The 24,700-nt window shown below is 46.2% G+C and overlaps 2 protein-coding genes across 2 annotated transcripts; both read left to right on the top strand.

Moving 5' to 3' along the window:
- Positions 1-2,190: 2,190 nt before the first annotated feature.
- On the top strand, positions 2,191-3,135 carry LOC149852601 (olfactory receptor 2AG2-like). The gene has a single exon (XM_090030121.1). It carries the CDS (start codon positions 2,191-2,193, stop codon positions 3,133-3,135), a length of 945 nt encoding a protein of 314 aa, XP_089886247.1.
- A 12,289-nt stretch (positions 3,136-15,424) lies between these two features.
- On the top strand, positions 15,425-16,366 carry LOC149852600 (olfactory receptor 2V1-like). The gene has a single exon (XM_090030123.1). The coding sequence runs from the start codon at positions 15,425-15,427 to the stop codon at positions 16,364-16,366; it is 942 nt and encodes a 313-aa protein (XP_089886249.1).
- Positions 16,367-24,700: the final 8,334 nt, after the last annotated feature.

Genomic DNA, 24,700 nt, shown 5'->3' with positions numbered 1-24,700 from the left:
GCCTGCAAGGAAAGTTTCTGAGGCCAACTGGGGCTCTTTATCATCCAGTTTTAGCTGAGCTTATATACCTTACTAGATACATTTACAACAAATGAGGCTGCTGGATTAAAAAAAAAAAGTATTGTCGTGCTGATTTTTAAATAATATACAATTAATCCATCTAATATGGTAATCAGGGGTACCTTACCAGTTTCCCGGGGCATAGACTTATTGTAGTAGAAAGCTAGCTGCCAAAATCAGATCTGAGCACTTTAAAATGACAAAGCTGGCCGGCTGGATGCTGGCTAGTCACATATAGCCAGAGATCACCTGTGATGGAGTACACTGGCCTGTGAAGCCCGAGGAAGGGCAGAGCAAGGTCGCCATATCTTCCTCCTCTTGAACACCATGGGTGTTATCCCTCTAGTTAATCCAGTAGATCCATCACCGCCCTGCAGAAACCGAGACGCCAGTGAGATTGTGGCCTTTTCTCAAATAAGCAGAGGCAACTTCTCTCTGGCTCAAAGATTTTCTGGTCCTAATTTCATGGAAGCTATTCTTCAGGTCTTGCACCTGTACCGCTCCTAGTCAGGCCCTTCACAGCATATTTTGCACTCTGTGTCATTCAGCCGGTTACTAGAAATGTTCTGAATTGATATTGGAATTTTGAAGGAAAGTGTCACTTAAAAGAGTGAAATTTCTCTTTTTCAAATAAAAAATATCCACACACATTAATTGAATTACTGATTGACAGTTTTTATCAAAAGCATTCCAGAACGGATATTTCTTTTCATTATATTTTATTAATGGTTTGGTAGAAATGAAATGATATGGCACAGAGCTCCACCAACATGAGAATAACTTCATTTGACTTATTTTCATGACAATAATTTTTTTGTTTTTAAGCAGCTTATGTTGTGTTTATTCTACTAGTTCTTTCTTTTTCTTTTCTGAACAACCTACAACTGAACTCATTAGGTGGTACTTTTCATTTAATCTATTTTAGTTTGTTTGCCCAAGTTACTGTATTCTGATATTCAGAAAGAGCTGGAAATCTCTTCTCTGAAATTCAGATGCTATAAAGGAGAATCAGTCTGAGCTCTTGAAACACTAGACACTAAAAATTAAGAGCTGATAGAAACATTTCTCTTAAAACCATTCTTTTTAAATAGTACATTGGCCATGAAACTTTTCAGTATTGGGCTTTTTTTTTAGTTTTACTTGCTAAATAGTGAGGTGATTGGAAAAAGGATGTTTTCCCATACCCCAACGTTCAGTTCCTGTCTTCTCAAGTGCTCCTCCTCCTGTTACTATGAACAGCATTTATAGCGATAAATGTCTTTGGTGGTGGTAATGAAAAATGCGAATGGGCAGAACAACTCTTATAAACCTGGTTATGATGTCTCCATAGAGCATAGCACTGGAAGAGTAGGCAACCGTTTTCAGCTGCAAACTGGAATAACCTACTGCAGGTTGGAGGTGGGCAGCATAGCACCCTGCCACCACTGCCACTAATTTCCACTGGTGGCACAAGTAGAAAGCCCAGATGGTGCTTGCCTTTGTGATGTCCTGGGGACAGCACCTGTAGAAGGTGCCCCCCACCTTTAAATGCCACCGATGCCCCAAATGGTCAGGGCAGATTCAGAACCTCTGCAGGCCATGGGTAATTCAGGGGTTGGCAACCTTTTTCAGATGCAAAATGGAATGGCCTAACCCAGGTTGGAGGTAGGTGAGTGCTAGGACCTGCAAGTAGTCTCTGCCCATGGCACAACTAGGATGCCCACAGCTGGCATAACTAGCCACAGCATCCTAGGGAGAGCACCTGCAGAAAGTGCCCCTCACCACTGAATGCCACCAAAACCCCTGGGTCTGATTCAACTGTTATGGAGGCAATACGTTGGAAATCTCTTGATTCCACAGTGCAGATATAACACAAAGTAAACCACTGCAATTCCACATACAGGGGGGCCTGCAGCTGAACATAGAAATGCCGGGCAAAGTTTAGAAAATCTTTAACATAAGTAAACTCTATTCCCATGGAAGTGAGGTTATTGTCTCATCACCCATAATGCCTGGCATTTCTTCCACAGGAAAAGAAAACGTGCCAGGTACCTCAGGGGCCATTAGTATTATCCAGCAGGAAGTGTGCACACATTGCTCAAGGCATCTTGTTCTTGTCCAGGGCTTCAGGCACAGCCACACGAAGAGGAAATGAAGAGTGGGAATGAAACTTTTTCAGCAGACTTCATTCTGCTGGGACTCCTGAGCCGGACCAATGCACACATGTTCTCCATGGCCATGATCTTATTAGCCTTCATTGCTGCCTTGTCTGGCAATGCTCTTCTCATACTTCTCATCCAAGTGAATTCCTCCCTTCACACCCCCATGTACTTTTTCCTCAGCCAATTGGCCTTCATGGACATCTGCCAGACACTGATAATTGTCCCCAAAATGTTAACAGACTTCCTGACCCCAGGCAACCTCATTTCTCCAGCTGGCTGTGGGGCTCAGATTTTCCTCACGCTGACCATGGGTGTATCAGAGTGTCTCCTCCTGGCAGTCATGGCTTATGACAGGTACTTGGCGATCTGCAGCCCCTTGCAGTACCTCATTCGCATGAGCAGGAACGTCTGCTTTCTTTTATCAACTGGAGTCTGGATGGGAGCATCAGTAAATGCCTTGATTCATACAGTGTTTACACTGGCTCTCCCCTACTGTGGCTCAAAGGAGATTGACCACTTCTTCTGTGAGGTCCCAGCTCTGCTCAAATTGTCCTGCTCTGACACCTCGCGATATGAGGCTCTGGTGTTTCTCGCTGGCATTGTTCTGCTCCTCATCCCTGCTTCCATTATACTAGCCTCTTATGCTTGTATCCTCTCTAGGGTCCTGAGGATGAAGTCAACCAAAGGACAGCAGAAAGCTCTGGCCACCTGCTCCTCACACCTGACTGTGGTGGGCATGTTTTACGGGCCAGCCATCGTCATGTACATGAGACCGAGCTCCTACCACTCCCCAGAGCAAGACAAGATTGTGTCTCTGTTTTATACCATTGTCCCCCCAGTGCTGAATCCATTCATCTACAGCCTGAGAAACAGGGATGTCCTACGAGCCCTAAGAAAGCTGATTGGGATATTCAGAGGCTTCCAGCAAAATTGACAGAAGTTATACTTTACCGTGGGCTCAGTCTCATTAAACTGAGAAGGCCGCCGGCAGGGTTTTCTGGATCACTTAGAAGGAAGCTCACATTTCTCAGTCACGGAACTGCCTGTGCCCTACGGAGAATCACGGCCTGTTGGACTCTTTCACTTAAATGCTTAGAAACAGGTTTGAGGAAGTCCACCCCACTCTCCCCGTTCATTAGTGTTTTCCTGCTTCCGGAAATTTAACCAAATTATTGCAAACACTGAAGACTTGATGGGGGCTTGAAACTTTGTATTTCCCTGATGCTGACCCTCTGCACAAAGCCCAAGCCCCCTGCAGGAAATAAATAATTTATAAGGAAGGTATGAAAGAACGAGGGTTATTTAGGATGGATAAGAATAGACTGGGAGGCGGGGGGCATATAATAGTTTCTCAAATACATGAAGAGTGATTATCGAGAGAATGGAGATGGCCTTTTCTTTGTGATTCTAAGGGACAAGACTGGGAGCAAGGGCCTCAAGCCAGAGCAGGGGAAATTGAAGATGAAGATTAGGGGAACTAGCTGACATTGGGAGTGGGCACACAGGGATGAGGATACGGAGAGAAGCTGTGGGGTCTCCATGCTTGGAAATGTCCAAAAGCAGGTAAGACAGACACCTGGCTGTGGTGGTTTAGTCAGGGATGAACGTGCCTGGAGCAGGGACCTGGGCCACAGGACCTGGTGAGCTTTCTTTCAGTCTGTGACCTAAGTGCTTAGAAGCAGATCTTCCCAACCACTGCAAGGCACTGTGCTTTATGTCTGATTCCTGTCTCACTTAACGTTGCTTTTCCACCAGATTCACTCCACTGAGGTCGACGGTGGAACACGTGGTGTGAGGGGGGTTTTAATTAGAGTGGCATATGGACAGCCACTCTACTAAAACACCCACAGGATCACATATAACGACTTCCTGTGTTTTTAAAAATGGCTACAGGTTGCTTTATCTAGAGTTTGTTCAACGAGTTTTAGGTAAAGCACCCCCATGGCCATTTTAAACCAGGCTGGGGTTTAATACACATGACACTGCAGCAACACGGGGCAGCCGCGATTAATGGGATCTGTTTCATTGTGTTCGAATGAGAACTCCAACAAGCACCTGTATAGACAGCCATAGTTTCTACAGAAGAGAAAAAAACCTCTATTTTAGATTAACCTGTTCTGTTTAGCAGCCTTATTTTTGAAAAAAAGGCTGTTACCCAAGAATCTCTCTAAGCCTTGTGTAAAATAAATATATTTGATTTATTCAAGATATCATGGAAAAGGGCAGCAGGGAGAAACAGGAAGCTTTGTAGGTTTACATCCATGGGACGAATGCCGAGCGTTAAAGTAGAACAAAGCTGTGTTGTGCCTGGCACAGATGGAGCTGATCGGCAGACAGAACAAAATGAATGGTGAACATTAATCAAATAAAGGAATTTTTCATCAAAAACGAATAAGACCTTGACAAATGAATTGGTTAATAGATAGACTATTTCTTTCACCTGCCATATTTGCCAGGTACCATCAGACTAATATTATGGTGCTAATTCTCAAAGAAGCAATGGAACAACTGGACATGTTCAAATCAGCGGGTCCAGATGACCTCCACCCTAGGGTGTTGAGGGAGCTGGCAGGGGTTATTGCAGGGCCCTTGGCATGGCTTTACGAGCACTCGTGGTGCTTGAGCCAGGTGCCAGATGACTGCAAGGTAGCCAATGTGGTCCCCATCTTTAAAAAAGGGAGGAGGGGGGACCCGGGCAACTATAGGCCCCTCAGTCTTACCTCAATCCTAGGGAAACTCTTTGAGAAGATCCTCAAGGAGCACATCTGTGATGAGCCAGCTTCAGGGATGATGCTCAAGGGCAACCATCACAGTTTCATTAGGGGCAGGTCATCAGGGCTAACCAGATCTTGCCGTGCATCCACAGGTCCATCTCAAGTAGGGCCAAGAGGTGATGCTCCCCCCCGCATGTGACACTGGTCAGGCCACAGCTGGAGTACTGCGTCCAGTTCAGGCTGCCACACTTCAGGAGGGATGTGGACAACATGGGGAGGGTCCAGAGGAGGGGCACCCACATGATCCGGGGACAACAGGACAGACCCTACAATGAGAGACTGCGGGACCTGAACCTGTTCAGTCTTCACAAGTGAAGGCTGAGGGGGGACCAGGTGACTGTCTATAAACTCAAGGGCGGGACCAGAAGGGTTTGGGGGAGACCTTGTTTCCCTGAGTGCCCCCTGGCATAACGAGGAATAACAGCCACAAGTTGTTGGAGAGCAAGTTTAGATTAGAGATCCATAAAAATTACTTCACGGTCAGGGCAGCTAGGATCTGAAACCAACTTCCAAGGGAAGTGGAGCTGGCTCCTACCCTGGGGGTCTTTAAGAAGAGGCTTGATGCCTACCTGGCTGGACTCATTTGAGCCCGGTTTTTCTCCTGCCCAGGCAGGAGGTTGAACTTGAAGACCTACAAGATCCCTTCGACCTGACTTCTATGAATCTCTGAACTCTGTGAAGCCACAAAATGATCCAGGACTTGAGAGAAAAGACTTATGAAGAAAGGTTGAAAGAACTGGGACTATTTTACCTGGATAAGAGAAGACTGAGGTGGGATTTGATAACAGACTTCAAATACTTGAAGGGTCATTATAGGGAGATGGGCTTTTCTCTCTGCCTACTGAGGACATGACTTTTTTTCCTAGTGGTTTCACTCCATTGGGGCTGGGCTAAATGTGAACTCCTGAGGTCTTGTGAGGACTCACATGGATGAGCCCTACTTTCCTATGATCATAGGATCCTATGATCATAAGTGTTTAGATGCAGATCTTCCCAATAACTTTTTTAAAGAGTGAGGGACTGTACTTCAGCTCTGATTCCTGTCTCACTTACGTTGTTTTTCCACCAGCTTCACTCTACACTAAGGGCAATGGTGGAACACATTTAGAAATAAGAAGAAAAACTCCAATTTAGTTTAATCTTTTCTTTTTAGGAGAAAAGATTATTATTTTCTTTTTGCAGAAAGCTTTTACCAAGTATGTGTAAGAAAAATTGATCTGATTTATGTAAGACATCACAGAAAAGGGCAACAGGGAGAAACTAGAAGCTTGCTAGCTTTACATTTATGGTGAGACGGCACAGGAGCAAATGAAAAAAATATTCAACACTCCTTTCTTTGTGACTGGAAGAAATGGAACTGATTAGCAGACAGAACAAATGAATGCAAGACATCTATCAAATGAAAGATGGTTTTGTTAAAAATAAATAAGATTTGAAAAATGAATTGATTAATATACATAATATTTTTTCACCTATCACATTTCACAGATTTCCTATCAGACTGGGATTATGGTGCTAGTTCTCAAAGAAACAATGGAAGAATCTTGTGAAGGCTTGGTTATCCCTTCATATTCCCAACTTTACCTAAAAAAACAACAAACCCATGTGCTAGGTTTACACAGAGCGTAACTCCATCTAGCCGTGAAAAGAAATCCCTGTGAACTACTTCTGAGTGGTGACGCTGCTGAGGGAAATGTGTTAGATGTCAACCTGTGTGTCTCCCTGAGCTGTGAGAGCGGGTGAGAAACAAGAGGCCTTGGTGTCTCTGCTCCTCAGGCATGCTGATGGATGAGCCTGTTGAGAGTGGAGCCAGCTGTGAGACTACCTAAAACATGGCTTGAGGAAGAGGGAGGTAGTTGAATTGAAATGTGGCTTAGGTTAAACAGTGCCCCCAGACTAAATACCAGACAGTCTGGGAATACCAAGGGGAGACACAGGATCCTCCCCACAATAACCTAGGCCACACTGACCAAAGTAGGCCACTGGGGACCATACAGCCCTTGGGCAAGCCCCACACTTCAGACCATGGGAGGTAAGTGTTAGAAACGGTTTCATAGGAAAGGATCCCCACAGCTTTGCACAGTGCTGGAGCCCCCCAGTCACACCTCTGCCTCCTGTGGACATGGTGGCAAGAGGCCTGGAGTGGGTGGCTTGGCCCAATACAAGGGAGTGAACATGGCGAGATTGCAGCTAATGCTCTTGTGAGCTACTGGGAGTATGCAGGCCTTACGCACGGACCCTGTTGCTTTGAGACATCTGCAGTTGGAAGTAGGGGAGGGATCCAGATGTTTTGGTGTGCATGGCCAGAAAATGATGGCAATGTTCCCATGGATAACTGGGACTCTTGGCTGAGGTCACGTACAGAGCTTTCCTTATGGCTCAGTTCAATGGTAGGGCATATGGCCAGAAGGGAAGAAAGCAGGCATGACCTTTTATTAGTAATCTGGCACTTCTGTGACATTCAGGAATCGTTTCAGGTTCTGCTTGTATCCTCTCTATGGTCATGAGTGGGGACCTACACAATTCACGCTGGAAGTGGGCTGCTCAGCAGCTCCTTTAACCTTGGAGGTTCCCCTGTGCAGCCTCCCCCACCACCCCTGCCACTAGTGATTTGCTGAGGTGATTAGCTACCTCTCTACTAGCTACCCCACTGGTGGATCAGGGGAAGGGGCTGGGACCTGTCCCACCCCTGCAGATCTTTTCAAGCCCCATGCCTTAACTGCCCAATCAGGGCACGGGGTTGGGACCTGCCCCTGATCCAGACAGTTCACAGGGTAGGGGCTGGAGAGCCTGTTCCCTGCTCAGATTCATGATCACGGAACTGGGTGGGGAACACGCTGGAGAGGTTGCTCCCCACCCAGCTCCTAGACCGCAGAGGGGGGTGTGGAACAGGCTGTCCAGTCCCCACCCCACAATCACAGGGAATTATCCTGGTCGGGGGCATGTCCCAGGCCCGTGCCCTGATCGGGTGATTGAGGTGTGTGGCTTGGAAAGAGCTGCAGGGGTGGGGGCAGGACCCATCCTCCTGTCCAGTCCACCAATGGGGCAGCTGGTAGCAAGGCCGTAACCATGAACCTTATCTCCCAGCACCAAGTCTGTGACAGTGGGACCGGTCCCAGTGCCAGCCCTGCAACCGTGGAGCTGGCACTGGGAGATAAGGATCACCCAACCCCCTGCTCCCCGATTGCGATCTTCAAATAGGGGCTAGGAGATAAGGATCCCTTAGCCTCTGCTCCACAATCATGACCTTGGAGCAGGTGTCTTGGAGCTCCCTGCTGGTTGGGGAGGGGGACATCGTCCCTGCCAGGGCTCCAGTGGAAGAGCCGTCCCCGGCAGCAGGCAGCTCCGTGGGGCAGGGAGCAATTTCCCACCCCTTCGTTGCTGACTGACCAGGAGATTTGCTCCCAGTCAGGTGTCTACACAAATGCTACTGTATAGTTAGTAACTGCAAGTAAATTTTCTACTTGCATTTGCAGGTAGCAAATTTACTATTAGGAAGGGTTACTGTGCAGTAACCATGTGCATATGTTTACTGCACAGCGAAATACACTGCTTCACAGTAAAGCATCTCATGTAGATGCACCCACTTTGGAAGAAATTTCTAGTATTAGGAACCAAAAACTCCCTCTGACCTGAAGAAGAATGCACTACATTTGGAAGCCTGTCAAAGCCCATTCCAAACATGTAGCTGGTTCAACAAAATATGTTGCCTAAAAATACTTGCCTCTCACGTAGTTCCAGGACTGTCCCACCTAGTCACTCCAGCACTATTAAAGTTCCTCTATTATGACCCAGATTAAATTTTATTTTTAAGTGCTCCTAAGAAGAGAGAAGATACCACTCAGTATCATTACATGCTGTCTGTAATATGAGGCTTCTCAGGTGGGATTTTCTGGGAAAAGATGTTGTAGAGCCCTAGAAGTTAAGAAATGAAAAATAAGATTTCTGGAGAGACTTTGAAAGACAATGAGTGACTGGGCTCATCTGCACATGCAAATAATCCAGGAGCACTCTACTTTAGAGTGAGGTACACTAACGTAAACTCTCCCAGGCATGTGTCTACACGTGCAGCGATGAAGGAGAAGATTTGCTGCTCCTAACAGCAGACTGCTCCTACTTCCAATGGCCCTTCCCTGGGCTCCTGCAGCAGCCAGGGGTAGCTCAAAGCTTCCCTTTCGTAGTAGCCCAGGAGCTGGCAGGGAGCACGGGCCAAGAGACAGCTATCTTCTGGTGGGGGGTTGGGACATTGCTCACTGTCCCTGGGAGCTGCCTGCTGCTGGGGCAGGGTCTGCCCCCAGAGTCCAGGCAGGGACATTGTCCCCTTACCCTGGTCCATGGTTGTGGGGCCAGGGGTGGGAGATTCTTATGCACATCTGACCAGACTATGCTCCTTCGCTCTTCCTCTCTTTCAAACTCTCCAGATGAGAGGGATGTCTTGTGACTGAATGTTTGGAGAACTGATGTTCTTGATGGAGGAACATCATGTCAAGTGAGTCAGAACCCAGAGGTCTCATCTCACTAGAAAAACAAGCAGTGAGAGAGTTAGCAGTTTGTATTGGAATGAAAACATTCAAATATGACATTTCCCACTTTTAAAACCCCTACCCCTAGAATTTCATTTAAGAAAGATTGAAATGTATTGTCCTTCCTGAAATGCTTTGTTCTCTCCCACCTCAAGACAGAGGTTGCCAAGAAACTTCCCTGAGCATAATTTTACAGTTTTCAAATACCTGAAGGGAGGAAAGTCTGCCAGAGCACCCACTGGAGCTGAAAGTACAACTTAATTAGACTTGGGAGAAGACCCCAAGAGTGTGGGAAAGTTTGTGTATTTTGTTCCCATTAGATTTCAAAGCTCTTGTTGATGAGTAACATAATGGCCACAAGCTTGAATTGGTTTTGTGAAACCTGTGCTTTTATGACATACGTGCTCCTCTCTCTCCACTGCCTAATTTGCTCAGCTAGCTGCAGAAGCAGGATTGAAAGAGCTCTGCTGTCTCTCTACTCAATGCAGAGTGCCTGTCTTTTAGAGTAATTTCAGATCCTTTTTATATATTGCCCATGTTGCATTTTGTCAACCTATAAAGATATATTTTCAGGCTCTGGGCAAGAATTGGTATTATATAATTTTAATGTTGACACTGTAATGGAGTTCAGAGCTGAGGAATTTTAAGCTAATTTATTTCCTTAGAAAACTAATGCCGCTTCCTACAAAAGGAAGGCCATGCCCAGAACAGCCACTACTTTAATTTAAAATGTAAAGACAGGAAGAAAAGAGATTTATGTGGATTTCTTGTGTACTTGCTTTTAAGCTCATAACTCTTTATTTCTTGTATATGTACATGTACCAATAGGCTGGAAAAAGAAAACTTTCTAGGAATATAGTAGAAAAGATTAAGCTTTTTACTGAAGTCATCACAGAAAAACATGATGATAAAGGTGATGAAGGTAAGTGATTATTGTTGTCTTCTAGTCCTATTTCATATAGGTCAATATTCTTAAAAACAGATTTATCCTTATTACAAACAGCACCATTTTTCTTTACTAAAGTTCCCTATGTGATAATAACAGAAGTGGCATATAAATGTTTCTCAAAATATATCTCAGGTATTACATTCCAATAAATTCACATATATTTTCCTTTTTTATTATTATTACTTCCACTAGTAGTACTAATAATAAAATATATTTTACTTTATTTTATAACCAAAAGTGTGCTGTAATGTGATTCATTCAATATGATAAAGACTGAAATGATACAATGAAGAATTGGAAGCTGAAAGTTATTAATGAAAACATTGTTATTGTCAGGGCAGCTATGTATGATGAAGAACTTCAAAGGAGGAGGAAATGTTTGCAAAGAAGGGGTGAAAGTCTGTCTCTCCTGGTGTCAATCCCAAATTCCTCTTTCACCTTAGCAGGTCCAGGATTTAACCCAGGCCACTCTTAGGGTTATTAAAAATGTCAGATAAAGAGATATTTAGTCTAACATAGCATGTCATAAACTATTTGTATACTATATAATAATATCAATCAGGGCTCATGGACAAATGTAATGTCTTTTTGCAAAAAAAATCCTTCATTGCAAGCTTTTGGTCACAAACACCCTTCATCAGGAATCAGTGAAAAGATTGTAAAAGTTCTCCTGGGTAGAAGTGAAAGTCCATATTTCATAGGATTTCACAGAGGAGTCAATAGATGGAAAAACCCTCTGGGCAGGCAGTTCTCACCTGGTAAGGAGTCTCAGCTCCTGCAAACATGCAAATTACCTTAGACAAAGGCTGGAGCAGGAGTAATAATATGTATGTATAATATCATATCTTATACTTCCATTTAAAATGACTTTAAAACACACCCTGTATGATGGACTGTTTGTTGTAAGTGCTTCCCAACTCCATATCACACAGTAACCTGGGGGCTGTGTTGTCTCAGAGAAGAAACTATGGCTCCACTCTTTCAAGACTTTCCCTTGTCTCTAGCTTTGCATGTGAGGGGCTAAATCCTAATTATCTTTCTGCCCCTACATGGTACGTACAAAGTCTGGTAGCTATAGACATCTAGGGTTTCTAGTTCACTCTGCCAGAAGAAAAACAGGCACCGAGGCAGAGGACTGCAGAGTCCCAGGGAGATTCTGGGGACCAGGGATGCTTTGAGAAGCTGAGTCTGGTAAAAGCACACAGTCCAAAATAAGGGTCAAAGAAATCTAAACAGCACTTCTAATATTGGAATACAAACCAGAGGCAATTGCTAAGACAATACAGATAAGTACAGTGAGCTGCTGAGTTAAAAGAAATATCCATTAACCTAAGAGAGTCACAAAACAGTTAGTACTGAAAAAAAAGTTTAAGTCCCTGGGTCATATAGGTTTCCACCAGATGACCAGCCAACCAGGCAAAATAACTTCTTACTGGTGTTCCTGAGACTACATGCTGTGGGTTGTGTTATGAGCATTGTGTGTATGGTGTATGGAGGCTCTAGGTTTCACTGATGCACTGACCTTGGTTCACCTGCACAGGGACAATACAGCAAGGATCTTGAGTTCCTGCCTGAAAAGAGATTTTCTGAGGCAGAGCTGGGCTCTTCATCCCCAGTGTTTAGCTGAGCTTAAAAAGCTTACACAATAAAATTACCAGGTATCATGCTATTAGATGTACAAAATTACTTCTCATACCAATGAATCATTAATATACAATTCATTTCTTTAATAGGGTAATCAGGTATGCCTTATCAGTTTCCCAGGGCGTAGACTTATTGCACTGTAAAACATTATAAAAGCAGCATCCTGGCAAAACCAGACCTGCCCAGTTTAAAACGCCAAGGCTGGCTGGCTGAATGCAGGCTAGCCATGTCTAGCAAGATCACCCGTGATGGAGTACATTGGCTTGCAACGTCAGAGGAAGGGCATAGCAAGGTCATCATGATGTGCCTCCCACTCCTAGCCAGGCTCCTTCCAGAGTGTTTTGCACCGTGTATCATTCAGCCAATTACATGAAATTTTCTGTATTAATATTTTAATTTGGGGTGGGGGACAGGATGAGAATTGTTCCTTTAAAAAGAGAAATGTCACATTCACTAAAAAAAAAAAATCCAAGTACGTTAATTGAAATACTGACTGACAATATTGATCAAAAGCATCATTGCACTGAAATTTCTTCTTTTTCTTGTATTATATTAGTGGTTGCATAGAATTGAAATGATATGGAGAGAGCTCTAGCAATCTGAAAATAACTTGGTTTAACTTTTTTATTGAAAAGTATTTTTTTTCATTTTTAAGCAGTTTTTCCTTCTCTTTCTTTCTCTTTTCCTTTTTCAAACAGCCTACAGCTGATCTCACTAGTTGTTACCTGTCATCTAGTCCTAATTCAGTTTTGGCTGCCCCAGTTACTGTATAGTGATATTCAGAAAGAGCTGAGAATCTGTCCTCTGAAATTCAGATGCTTTTATGGGATACCTACCCAAGCACTTGAAAACCTGGACACTAAAAACCCAGAGCTGATGGGAGATTGTCTGTTAAAACCATTCCTTTAAATGGGACACTGGCCTTCAGGCTTTCCGTAGATACTTTCCTCTACTAAAATTTCAACTAAATACTACACACATTCTTTTCTCACCTAAGTTTGTAGGATTCGTTTTGCAAATATTTTCAGTGTAGATCCCTTCAAGCTTTCCTTGTCCCATTTATTGCCCAGCACACACTATGGCTGGGGAGCAGCTATGGGGTATTTTTCAGAGTTGGTTAAATGGTGAGGTGTTTGGGACAGAGGATGCTTCCTCGTACTCCAGTGTGTGATGTCTGCATTGCCAAGTGCTTCTTCTCCTGCTACCGACCACGTTACTCATGACATACGGCACTGCTGGTGGTGATGGAAAAGAAGAATGGCCAGAATGACCGAGCCACACTCAATCACAGTGAAATGTTTTGCCATGAGTTTTTTCTGTGAGATTATTTCCCATTGAGTTCAGTCAGATTCACATGTAGCAAGGTAGTATTAGCAGCAAAGGTACTATGTGGGTACTATTGCCAGCACGGAGCATGGGAACTGATTAGTTTCCCTGCATCTGGGAAACTGCAGGGCAATGCAGTTGTGTGCCATGTCTGCATTGCCAAGTGCTTCTTCTCCTGCTACAGATCACGTTACTCATGAAATATGGCACTGCTGGTGGTGATCATAGAATCATAGAAGTTGGGTCAGAGGGACCTTGTAGATCTTCAAGTCCGACCTCCTGCCTGGGCAGGAGAAAAACCGGGCTCAAATGAGTCCAGCCAGGTAGGCATCAAGCCTCTTAAAGACCGCCAGGGTAGGAGCCAGCTCCACTTCCCTTGGAAGTTGGTTCCAGATCCTAGCTGCCCTGACCGTGAAGTAGTTCTTACGGATGTCTAATCTAAACCTGTTCTCCAACAACTTGTGACCGTTATTCCTTGTTATGCCAAGGGGTGCTTGGGGAAACAGGGTCTCCCCCAAATCCTTCTGGTCCCCCCTAGTGAGTTTATAGATGGTTACTAGGTCCCCCCTCAGCCTTCTCTCGTGAAGGCTGAACAAGTTCAGGTCCCGCAGGCTTTCATTGTAGGGTCTGCCCTGTTGTCCCCGGATCATGTAGGTGGCCTCCTCTGGACCCTCTCAGTGTTGTCCACAACCCTCCTGAAGTGCGGTGCCCAGAAGTGGATGCAGTACTCCAGCTGCAGCCTGACCAGTGTCTCGTAGAGGGGGAGGATCACCTCCTTGTCCCTGCTTGAGATGCACCTGTGGATGCACGACAAGGTCCGGTTAGCCCTGCCAACCGTGAGCTCGCATTGTCAGTTCATATTCATCTTGGAGTCAATAATGACTCTGATATCCTTTTCTGCCTCCATGTTCTCAAGAAGGGCATTTCCCATCTTATAAGTGTGCTGCTGGTTACTACTGCCCACGTGCAGCACCCTGAACTTCTCAGTATTGAAATGCATCCTGTTTTTGCCAGCCTACCCCTGCAACCTATCCAAGGCTTGCTACAGTCTTTCCCTCCCTACTAGCATGCTCACCTCACCCCAAATTTTGGTACATCTGCAAACTGAAACAGGTTGCTTTTCACCCCATCGTCCAAATCGCTGATAAAGAAATTGAACAGTGCAGGTCCAAGGACCGAGCAAGCCACACTCAGTCATCGTGAAATGTTTTGCCATGACTTTTTTCTGTGAGATTATTTCCCATCGAGTTCAGCCAGACTCACATGTAGCAAGGTAGTATTAGCAGCACAGGTACTATGTGGGTACGATTGCCAGCATGGAGCATAGGAACTGATTATTTTCCTGCATCTGGGCAGGGAAGGGAGCATGCATTGATTTCCTCACTCCTGTGGCTAGATTGCAACCAGGACTCCAATTAACTTGGTTAATGACATCTCTATAGAGCATAGTAGTTGAAGAGGCAAGCTTTTCCAGTTGTAAACTGGAATAACCTACTGCAGGTTGGAGGTGGGCACCCAAGCACCCATCCACCACTGTGGCACAAGGAGAACACCCACAGATGGAGCTTGTCTTCATGACAGCCTGGGGAGAGCACCTGCAGAAGGTGCCCCCCAACCTCCAAATGCCACCGATGCCCCCAAATCATCAGGCCAGATTGAACGGTACTGCAGGCCATGGGCTGCTAATCGCTGCTGTAATCATTTCTGTATCTGCAGCATAGACATACCATGAGTTAAACCACTGCAGCTCACTTGTAGGTGGGGCCTGCAGCTGACTATAGAAATATTAGGCTAATAATAGGAAATATTTAGTCTAATTACACACAGTTCCCCAGAAAGTGTGGCTATTGTCTTTTCAACCATAATGTCTGGCATTTCTTCCACAGGAGAAGAAAACTTGCCTGCTGCCTCAGTTTCCATGAGTGCTATCCAATAGGAAGTGTGTGCATATTCCACCAAGCATTTGGTTCTTGTCCAGGGCTTCAGGCAAAGCTGCATTGAAAGGAAATGAAGAGTGGGAATGAAACTTCTTCAGAAGGCTTCATTCTGCTGGGACTCCTGAGCCGGACCAATGCACACATGTTCTCCATGGCCCTGATCTTATTAGCCTTCGTCGCTGCCTTCTCTGGGAATGCTCTCCTCATACTTCTAATCCAGGTGGACTCAGCTCTTCACACCCCCATGTACTTTTTTCTCAGTCAATTGGCCTTTATGGACATCTGTCAGACACTGATTGTTGTCCCCAAAATGTCAGCAGATTTCCTGACCCCAGGCAACCCCATTTCTCCAGCTGGCTGTGGGGCTCAGATTTTTCTTACATTGACAATGGGTGGAGCAGAGTGCCTCCTCTTAGCAGTCATGGCTTATGACAGGTATATTGCTATCTGCAACCCCTTGCAATACCCTACCCTCCTGAGCAGGAGAGTCTGTCAAGGCCTGACAAGTGGGGTCTGGATTGGGGCATCTGTAAATGCCTTAATTATTACAGCTTTCATCATGCACTTGCCCTACTGCGACTCTAAAGAGATTAATCACTTTTTTTGTGAGATCCCAGCCCTGCTCAAATTGTCCTGCTCTGACACATCCCAATATGAGACTCTGCTGTTCCTGTGTAGCATCATTATGATACTTATCCCTTCTTCTACCATCCTAGCCTCTTACGCTCGCATCCTTGCTGCAGTCCTAAGCATGAAGTCTACCAGACAGCAGAAAGCTCTGGCCACCTGCTCCTCCCATCTGACTGTGGTGGGCATGTTTTATGGGGCTGCCATCTTCATGTACATGAGACCGAGCTCCTACCACTCCCCAGAGCAAGACAAGATTGTGTCTCTGTTTTACACCATTGTCCCCCCTGTACTGAATCCACTCATCTACAGCCTGAGAAACAGGGATGTCTTACATGCCCTCAGAAAGTGGATTGGGAAATGCAGAGACTTCCAGCAAAATTGACAGAAGTTGTAGCTTACTATGTGCTGTATCTCATTAAGCCAAGCAGATCTCCAGCAGGCTTTTCTGAAACATTTCGAAGGAAGCTAAATTTTCTTGGTCACTTAACAGCCAGTACCATCCTGAGAATCAAGGGCTTTTGGACTCTTTCACTTAAACATTAAGAAACAGGTTTGAGGAAGTTCACCATATTCCCTCCGATCACTGGTTCTACTGTTGCAGGAAATTTAACCAAATTATTGCATACATTGAAGACTTTATAGGGGATTGAAACTTTGTATTTCAATTATACTCTGCCCATTCCCTTCTATAGGAAATAGGTCAAGTGACAGGGCAGAAAGAAGATCCGGGCCCAGGGATAAAAGGCTTATGAGGAAGGTTGAACAAATAAGGGTTATTTGGCTGAACAAGAGATTACTGGTGGTGGGATTTGATAATAATCTTAAAATATGTGAAGAGTGTTTATAGAGAGAATGGAGATGGGTTTTCTTTGCAGCTGTAAGAAACAGGTCTAGGAGCAATGGCTTCAGGCTACAACAGGGGAACTTGAAGATGGCGATTAGGGGGAACTAGCTGACTTTGGGTGTGCTCAGGCATTGGATCTGGATTCTCCATGCTTGGAAACTTTCAAAAGCAGGCAAGACAGACACTTGGCTGTGGTAGTTTAGTCAGGGTTGAACATGTCTTCAGGAGGGGCATGGACTAGAGGACCTGATGAGGTCTCTTTCAGCCTATGATCCTAAGTGCTTAGCTGTAGATCTTCCCAAAAACTATTTTTAAGAGCAAGACATTGTATCTTATGTCTGATTCCTGTGTGAGGGGGTGTTTTAATTAGAATGACTCCCAGACACTTGATCTAATAAACCCCCCACAGCATCACTTATATTATATACCCATGTGTTTAGAACTCCAAAGACCAACTGAAAAGGCAGCCATAATCTTTCAGAAGAAAAGACAAGCTCTATTTTCATGGTATCACTGAGTTTCCAGCATCCTGTCACATGCAGCCTTAGTCTGCGTGATGGATGACATACGTCTTACCAGCTCCCATGATTGGCAGAGTAGCTGTTCCCTCCAGGAGTTGTCTTCCCTTATCTTGCCTGCCATGACTTTGAATGTTCCCAATGTGGGGGTTGACTATCCTGGGTCCCTCTGCAGTCCATGGTTTGCCCAATGGTCACTCATGGGACTCCATCACCCCTACACCCCGGCCTCATGCCACCTTGAATGGATCCCGCCATGTTCCTGGCCACGTCCCCTCGCTCCTACAGTTATGGTGCCTCTTGGGTCTTTTCTTATTGGTGTACTGTTCTTGAAGCCTGCTCTGCTTATCCCCTTCGTGGGTCTTCTGTGATTGGAGGCCTTGATCGTGGAACCTGCCCTTTATCCCAAGCACTCTGGCCCTCGGGCTCAAATCGTCACCTGATGCCCTATGGGCTATGCTCCCTAGCCCTCTCTCTCACAACCCCTTCACTAGGGGAAACAAAAGAAAAGCACTTAACAGAAAACACAAGACACCACCTCTGTCGCTTCACTGGGAATTAGGAAAGTTTCCTTCCTTCCTTCCTCATGGCAGGGGTCACGGAATCCTAGCTCCCCTATAATATAGCCAGGGGAAACCTCCCCCTTACTAGCACAATCCTAGTCTACTCCCATAAGGGTTGTCCGCTTTGCCTTCCCAGCTCCTTTCATGAGCCTTGGCCACCACACTACTCTCCCTTCTGCGGCGTCTCCCCTCCAAGTGTTCTGTCGTTCTGCTACACAGGGTTGGTCACCCTTTTATATGTGCTGGAGGTGCCCTGCTTGTCTGGTGCCCTACCTGGGATCTTGCTGGGCATTTTCCGAATGGGTCACCTCCTCCTCCTCCCAACCATGCCCAATACCCCCACCTGCTGTACTGTAGGTTCTGGCATGCCTTTCTCTCTTGTTTCTGTTGTTGCTGTTGTTGCAGCTTACAGGGGCTGCTTCTAGCCTGCTTCCCACACTGGTGGCTTGTCCATTGCTGCTGCTTTTGGGCTTAGGTCTCTTCTGACTCCTCATCCGGCCCTTTTCCCCTCCTGACAGGCTCCTGGAGTGGGTCCTGAGGCCACATGCTGCTCCTGTCTGTTCCCCCTCCACTGCTCTTTCTGCCATCTGCCATTTTTATTTTCACTGACCGGTGATTGCTGGTGGTGTCACCGGCTGGCCCCAGCTGAATAAAGACGCAGCGAATGAGCTGTGAGGGCTTCTCTTCTTGTCCTCGCTGTGCCGCAGCTCCTGCTGCAGGTAAGTGTTTTTTCTCTTTTTCCTTAGTTTTCCCATTTATCCTCTATCTCCTGTTCTTTCCCGGGACACATAGTACTTAGGGTCGGACGGGACCTAAACAGATCATCAGGTCTGACCCCCTGCCCCAGGCAGGAATGGGTGCCAGGATCATATCTGTCCAGTCTCCTCTTGAAGACCCCCAAGGTAGGAGAGAATACCACCTCACTTGGAAGCCCATTGCAGAGCCTGGCATCCCTGACTGCAATGTCTCCTGACATCCAGCCTGAACCTTCTCTCTAACAATTTGAGGCCATTATTCCTAGTAAGCCTAGGTGGTGACTGGAGGAACAGAGCCTCCCCCAATTCCTGCTGGTCCCCCCTGGTGAGTTTGTAAATGGCTACCAGATCCCCTCTCAGCCTTCTCTTGTGGAGGCTGAATAGGTTCAGACTCTTTAGCCTCTCTTTGCAGGGCCTACAAGATCCCTTTCTGCCACTGTGTTGACAAGAAGGGTGTTCCTCAGCCTATAGGTATGTTGCTGGTTCCTCCTCCCTAGATGCAGCACCTTGCCCTTGTCTGTGTTGAATTCAATCCTGTTCTCATCTACCCACCTCTGTAACCTGTCTAGATCTAGCTGGATTCTGTCCCTCCCCTCCAGCGTGCCCATCTTGCCCCACAACTTGGTGTCATCAGCAAATTTGGACAGCGTGTTTTCCACCCCCACATCCAGATCACTGATGAAGATGTTGAACAGTACAGGCCCTAGGACTGAGCCCTGGGGGACTCCACTGCCCACATCCCTCCAGGTCAAAAATGACCTGTCCACCGCCACTCTATGGGTCCAACCATTTTGCCACCCCTCTGACTGTGCAGGCATCAATGCCACAGTCACCAAGTTTTTTTTTAAGAGAATGTGGTGGGAAACTATGTCAAAGGCCTTTGTAAAGTCCAGGAAGACAACATCCACCCCAACACCCTAGTCCAGGAACTTTGTGACCTGGTCATAAAAATAAACCAGGTTAGTCAGGCAGGATCTGCCCTCAATGAACCCATGTTGGTTGCCCCTGAGCATTACCCTCCCTGCTGGGCCCTTGCAGATGTGCTCCTTGATAATTTTCTCAAAGTACTTCCCAAGGACCAAGGTGAGACCAACTGGCCTATAATTGCCAGGGTCCTCCTTTCTCCCCTTCTTGTAAATGGGGACCACCATTAGCCATTTTGTTCATGTCCTCATGCATAATGATGGATGAGCCTGTTGATAGTGGAGCTGGCTCTGAGACTAGCCAAGCCATGGTTCCCAAAAGAGGAAAGTTGTTGAATTGAAATGTGGCTTCAGGGAAATAGCGACCCCAAACTGAATACCAAAACAGAGACGGGAGACATAGGATCCTTCCTGTAATAACCTTGGCCAACTGACCAAAGTAGGCCACTGGAGACCATAAGCACCTGGGGCAACACCTGCACTTCAGACATTGGGTGTTAAGTGCTTGAAAAAGGTTTTGGAGGAGAGGATCCCCACAGCCACACCCAGTGACAGAAATCCTGAGTCACTCCTCTGTCCCCTGTGCACTTGTACAGCATGGTGGTCATAGGCCTGGAGTGGCTGGCATGGCCCATCACAAGGTGTGAGCATGACAAAATTGCATCTAATGTACGTATGATCTACTGAGAGTATACAGGTCTTATGTGTGGTAGTACCTGAATGGAGGAAGATCTGCACGAGTACCAGCTTGAGCGGAAAGTGCAACTTTAATTAAAGGCTTGGGACAAGAGACCCTAAAGTGTAGCAATTTTTGTGTATTTTTCTCCCCTTAGATTTATGAGCTATTGCTGATGAGTAACGTAATGGCCACAAGCTGGATTTGGCTTTTTTAAAGACTGGATTTTTATGGCATGCCTCCTCCCTTCTCTCTACTACCTAATTTACTCATTGAACTGCAGACACAGGATTGAAAGAGTTACAATGCCCCTTTATTCAATGTGGGGGGTCTTTGTTTCAGATTCAGTTCAGACTGGCTTTATATATTGGCCATGTTGCATTTTTTGATTGCATAAAATATTTTTTCAGGCTCTGGCCATAAATTATTATTAATATAATATGTAATTTTGAAACTTAAATGGAGCTCATGCCTGAGAGATTATAAAATAATTTACTTCCTTAGAAAGCTACTTCTGCTCCATACTAAAGGAATGCCATGCCTTGCAGAACAGTCACTTTAATTTTAAAGTAAAGACAGCAAAAGAAGAGATTTGCATGGGTTGCTTGCATACTTGCATTTGAGTTAATAACTCTTTATTTCTTGTAAATGAACAAGTACCGTAGGATGAGGGAAAAACATTTTCTAGGAATATAATAGAATATAGGAGACTAGATCATTAAAGATTTGGGGTGGGGGAGCTTCATTTTAAATAGAGGACAGCATTCTTAGAAGAAATTAAACATTTTACTGAAGTGGTCACAGAAAGAGATAAAGCAGTTCAAGGTAAGTGATTACTGTTTTCTCATGGTCCTACTTTATACAGGTACAGATTCTTAAAAAGGCATATCTTATTGCAAATAGCACCATTTTTCTCCTGAGAGATCCCCACATGATAATGACATAAGTAGTGGCATATAAATGTTTCTCAGAATGTATATTATCCAGTATTACATTTAAATAAAATCATATACATTTTACTTTTAATTATTACTTCTAGTTTATTTCATTTAATTTTTTAACTCCAAATGTGTTCCAATGTGCTTCATTTTTGATGTTGAAAAAAATCAGAGGATACAATTAAGAATTAGAAGATGGAAATTATTACTAAAAACGGTTTACTGCTGTCAGGGTAACTATGTATGTTGATGAACTTGAAAGGAACCTGAGGAGGAGGAAATGTTTGCAAAGATGGGTAAAAGTCTGGCTCTCTTGGAGTCAGTTCCAGATACTGTACCCCTTTCACCATAGCAAGTCTTGGATTTTACCCAGTCCACATTTAGGACTATTAAAACATGATATACAGAAAGATTTAGTTTAACATAGCATATCACATATGATCCATGTTGTATATTATAACATATATGTCTAATATAATATATTTCCAGTTTTAATGCCCTTGAAACCCACCCTGTAAGAAGGATTGTTTTTGAGAGGTGCTTCACAGCCCTGTATCTCAGTTACTCTGGGGTCTGTGCTCTCTCAAAGAGGAAGCCAGGGTCCACTCTTTCAAGACTTTCCCTTCTCCCTAGCTGTGCATGTGAAGGGCTAAATCCTAGTTATCTTTCTGTACCTACATGGTATATATAAAGTTTAGTGGTTATAGAGCTCTAGGGTTTCTAGTTCGCTCTGCCAGAAGGAAAACAGGCATGAGGCAGAGGAGTGCAGTGCCCCAGGGAGATTGTGGAGATCAAGGATGGTTTGAGAAGCCAGCCCCAGGAAAATCACATACTCCAAAAACAGAGTCAAAAAAATCTTAACAGCACTTCCAATATTAGAATACAAACCACAGGCAATTGCTAAGACAGTACAGATAAAGCATAGTGAACTGCTGATTTCAAAGAAATACCCATTAAATGAAGAGAGTGATAGAATTATTAGTACAGAAAGAAATCTTCAAGTTACTAGATCTCTTATAGGTCTCCAACAGGTGGCCAGTTAACCAGGCAAAAAACGTTTTACTGCTGTTCCAGAGACTAGGTTTCAAAGCGGTGCTGATCTTGGTTCAGCTGCAGACGGGCAACACAGCAAGGATCAGGGTCCCTGCCTGAAAAGACAGTTTGTGGGGCAGAGCTGGGATCTTTATCACCAGCTTTAGAGAGCTGAAAAAGCTTACAAGATAAAATTACCACATATCAATCTATCAGATGTAAAAAAAACACTTATCGTACCGATTCATCAATAATGTAGAACTAATTAATGGGTAATTGTTTTTTTTTTATCAGTTTCCCAGGGCACTGGCTTGTTGTAGTTGACAGTATAAAGCTGGCTCTCTGGCAAAACCACATCACACCAGTTTAAAGTGGCAAGGCTGGCTGGCTCAGTGCTGGTGAGTCAAGTATACATACAGAGTATCTGTGATGGAGTACATTGGCTTGTGAACTCGGAGCATAGCAAGGCCACCATATTTTCCGCACAATAGCTGATTTTTAAGGAGGCATATCAGCATATCTGCTTAAACTGAGCTGATTCCTGATGTAGCATGGAGACCTGCATGCAGCTGGTGTGGTGGAAGGGGAGGGGTGAGAGAAGGGGCATGGGGAGGGCAGATCAAGACCCACCATGGTGAGGGAGTGGGGCAGATGCTGCCCAGCCAAGGCAGGATGGGTGCAGGACAGAGCTGCAGCTCATCCTGGGGGTCAAAGGGGAGGGGTGGCTCCTGGAGCTGCATGCACGGTGGAAGGACGTAGTCAGGGGACTGTGCCCCCCGAATCTGCACAGGCTGGGGCGGGCAGGCTGGAGCCAGGGCTGTGCCAGACTCTTCTTGGTGAGGGTTGGGCTGGGCTGGGCTTGGGGTGGGCAGTGATGGCGCTGGGAGGGGGCTACAGTGCGGGGGCTGCAGCCACCCCAAATTTTGCTGTAGCCCCCCAAGCTCCCCCTTCCAGCACTACTGCTGTCAGCCCAGCACAGCCCTGGCTCTTCCCATCACATAGGTGGAGGCAGGGGTTGAGCCAGGGCTGCACTGGGTGGGCAGTGGTGGCACAGGAAGGGGAGGCTATGGTGAAATTTGGGGTGGCTTCCCCCTCTGTAGCCCACTTCCCAGTGCTGCCACCACCTGCCCCGAGACCATCCCCCACAAAGAAGAGCCTGGTGCAGCCCTGGCCCCAGCTTGGAGCTGCAGCCCGCACCATCCCTCCCTGCTCTGCCCCACCCCAAACAGGGGAACATGCTCCCCACCATGCATGCAGTGGTGGGAGCCGCCAACCCCCTGCACACCCTGGATGCTGCCGCTCCATCTTGCGCCCATCACATCCCAGCTGGGTAGCATCTGCCCCTACCCCCAGGCTGCGCTCCCTCCTTTCTGCGGGGGATGTTGATTTGCAACTGCCCTTCCCTTCCCCCTCCCCTTCCAACACACCAGACTTACCATCTGCAGCTGTCCAAGCCCCTGGGCTGTGCTCCTTGCTGCCTACAGGCTGCACTGCTGGGAAATACAGAGGACGCTCCAGCCCAGTCAGGAAGGGGACAGCTGGGGCCCCTCTGGCAGGGCTGGGGGGACAGGAGGCTGCAGGTCAGGAGTGAAGGGCAGCAGCAGGGCTGGGGGGCTGTGGCTGGGCATTTAGGGGCAACAGGATAAGCAAAGGCAGGGCACCAGCTTGTCACTGCCCTCCCCTGTGTGACAGGACTACAGTTCCCAGCGTCCACCAGCTTAGTGCAGTTTCCGTGGGGACCCCCGACCCACCCACAGACACTGTCTTGTCTGGGGACTCCAGGTGCACAGTGTCCCCTCTCCATCCAGGCTGAGTTTCTTCCAAGGGGAGAGTTTCTTAACACTTGTGTGTGTGTGTCTTACCAATCACTCAGGTGCAATAAAATGGCATGTAACCCTGTCTGTCTGCCTGCAGGAGCACACTGCCGGCCTGCCCAGGGCAGTGCAGGCCATAGACAACCTCTGGGTGCTGAATACTGTCCAGACCCTAGTGGTTGCCTTCATGCTACCCACTGCCCAGACCCTGACCCTAGCACTGCCCGGACCCTGGAGACTGCCTGCACCCAGAAGCAGGTGCCCCCATGCACCTAGGAGGAGGTCCTGCGCTGCCTCCAGCAGTCAGGAGCCCCCGGCCTGGCCCACAGTTGGGGTCCCCTGCCACCAAGTCCCCCCAACCCAGGCCCAGGCCCACTGTTCATCCCTGGGCATGTAAGTATCCAAAATGCCATGGAGATGACCAAAACAGTGGCCACTTACATACCCAAGGACAGTACTGAATGTACAAACCCAGATTCCCCATTTCATTACAACCACGTCCAGGGGAAAGATGCTCTGAAGGGCTCTTTTGAGCTGTGAGGAGATAAGTAAGTGTGTTAGGATGGGGAACCCTTGCATTTTCCCACCCTGTGTCTCTTGCAATCTCCTGCCTTTTTCTTGCAGCTAGCGCACTGCTTGCTAACGCTTGCTTT

This window comes from Crocodylus siamensis, chromosome 15, assembly GCF_052110815.1.
Source record: "Crocodylus siamensis isolate JL-2025a chromosome 15, ASM5211081v1, whole genome shotgun sequence".
Taxonomy (NCBI): Eukaryota; Metazoa; Chordata; order Crocodylia; family Crocodylidae; genus Crocodylus; species Crocodylus siamensis.
The sequence above is the reverse complement of the archived record's forward strand: the minus strand, read 5'-3'. Positions and strand labels throughout refer to the sequence as shown.

Excerpts from the sequence above, each read along its gene's own strand:
- LOC149852601 (XM_090030121.1), top strand. The coding sequence starts at position 2,191 with ATGAAGAGTGGGAATGAAACTTTTTCAGCAGACTTCATTCTGCTGGGA.
- LOC149852600 (XM_090030123.1), top strand. The coding sequence starts at position 15,425 with ATGAAGAGTGGGAATGAAACTTCTTCAGAAGGCTTCATTCTGCTGGGA.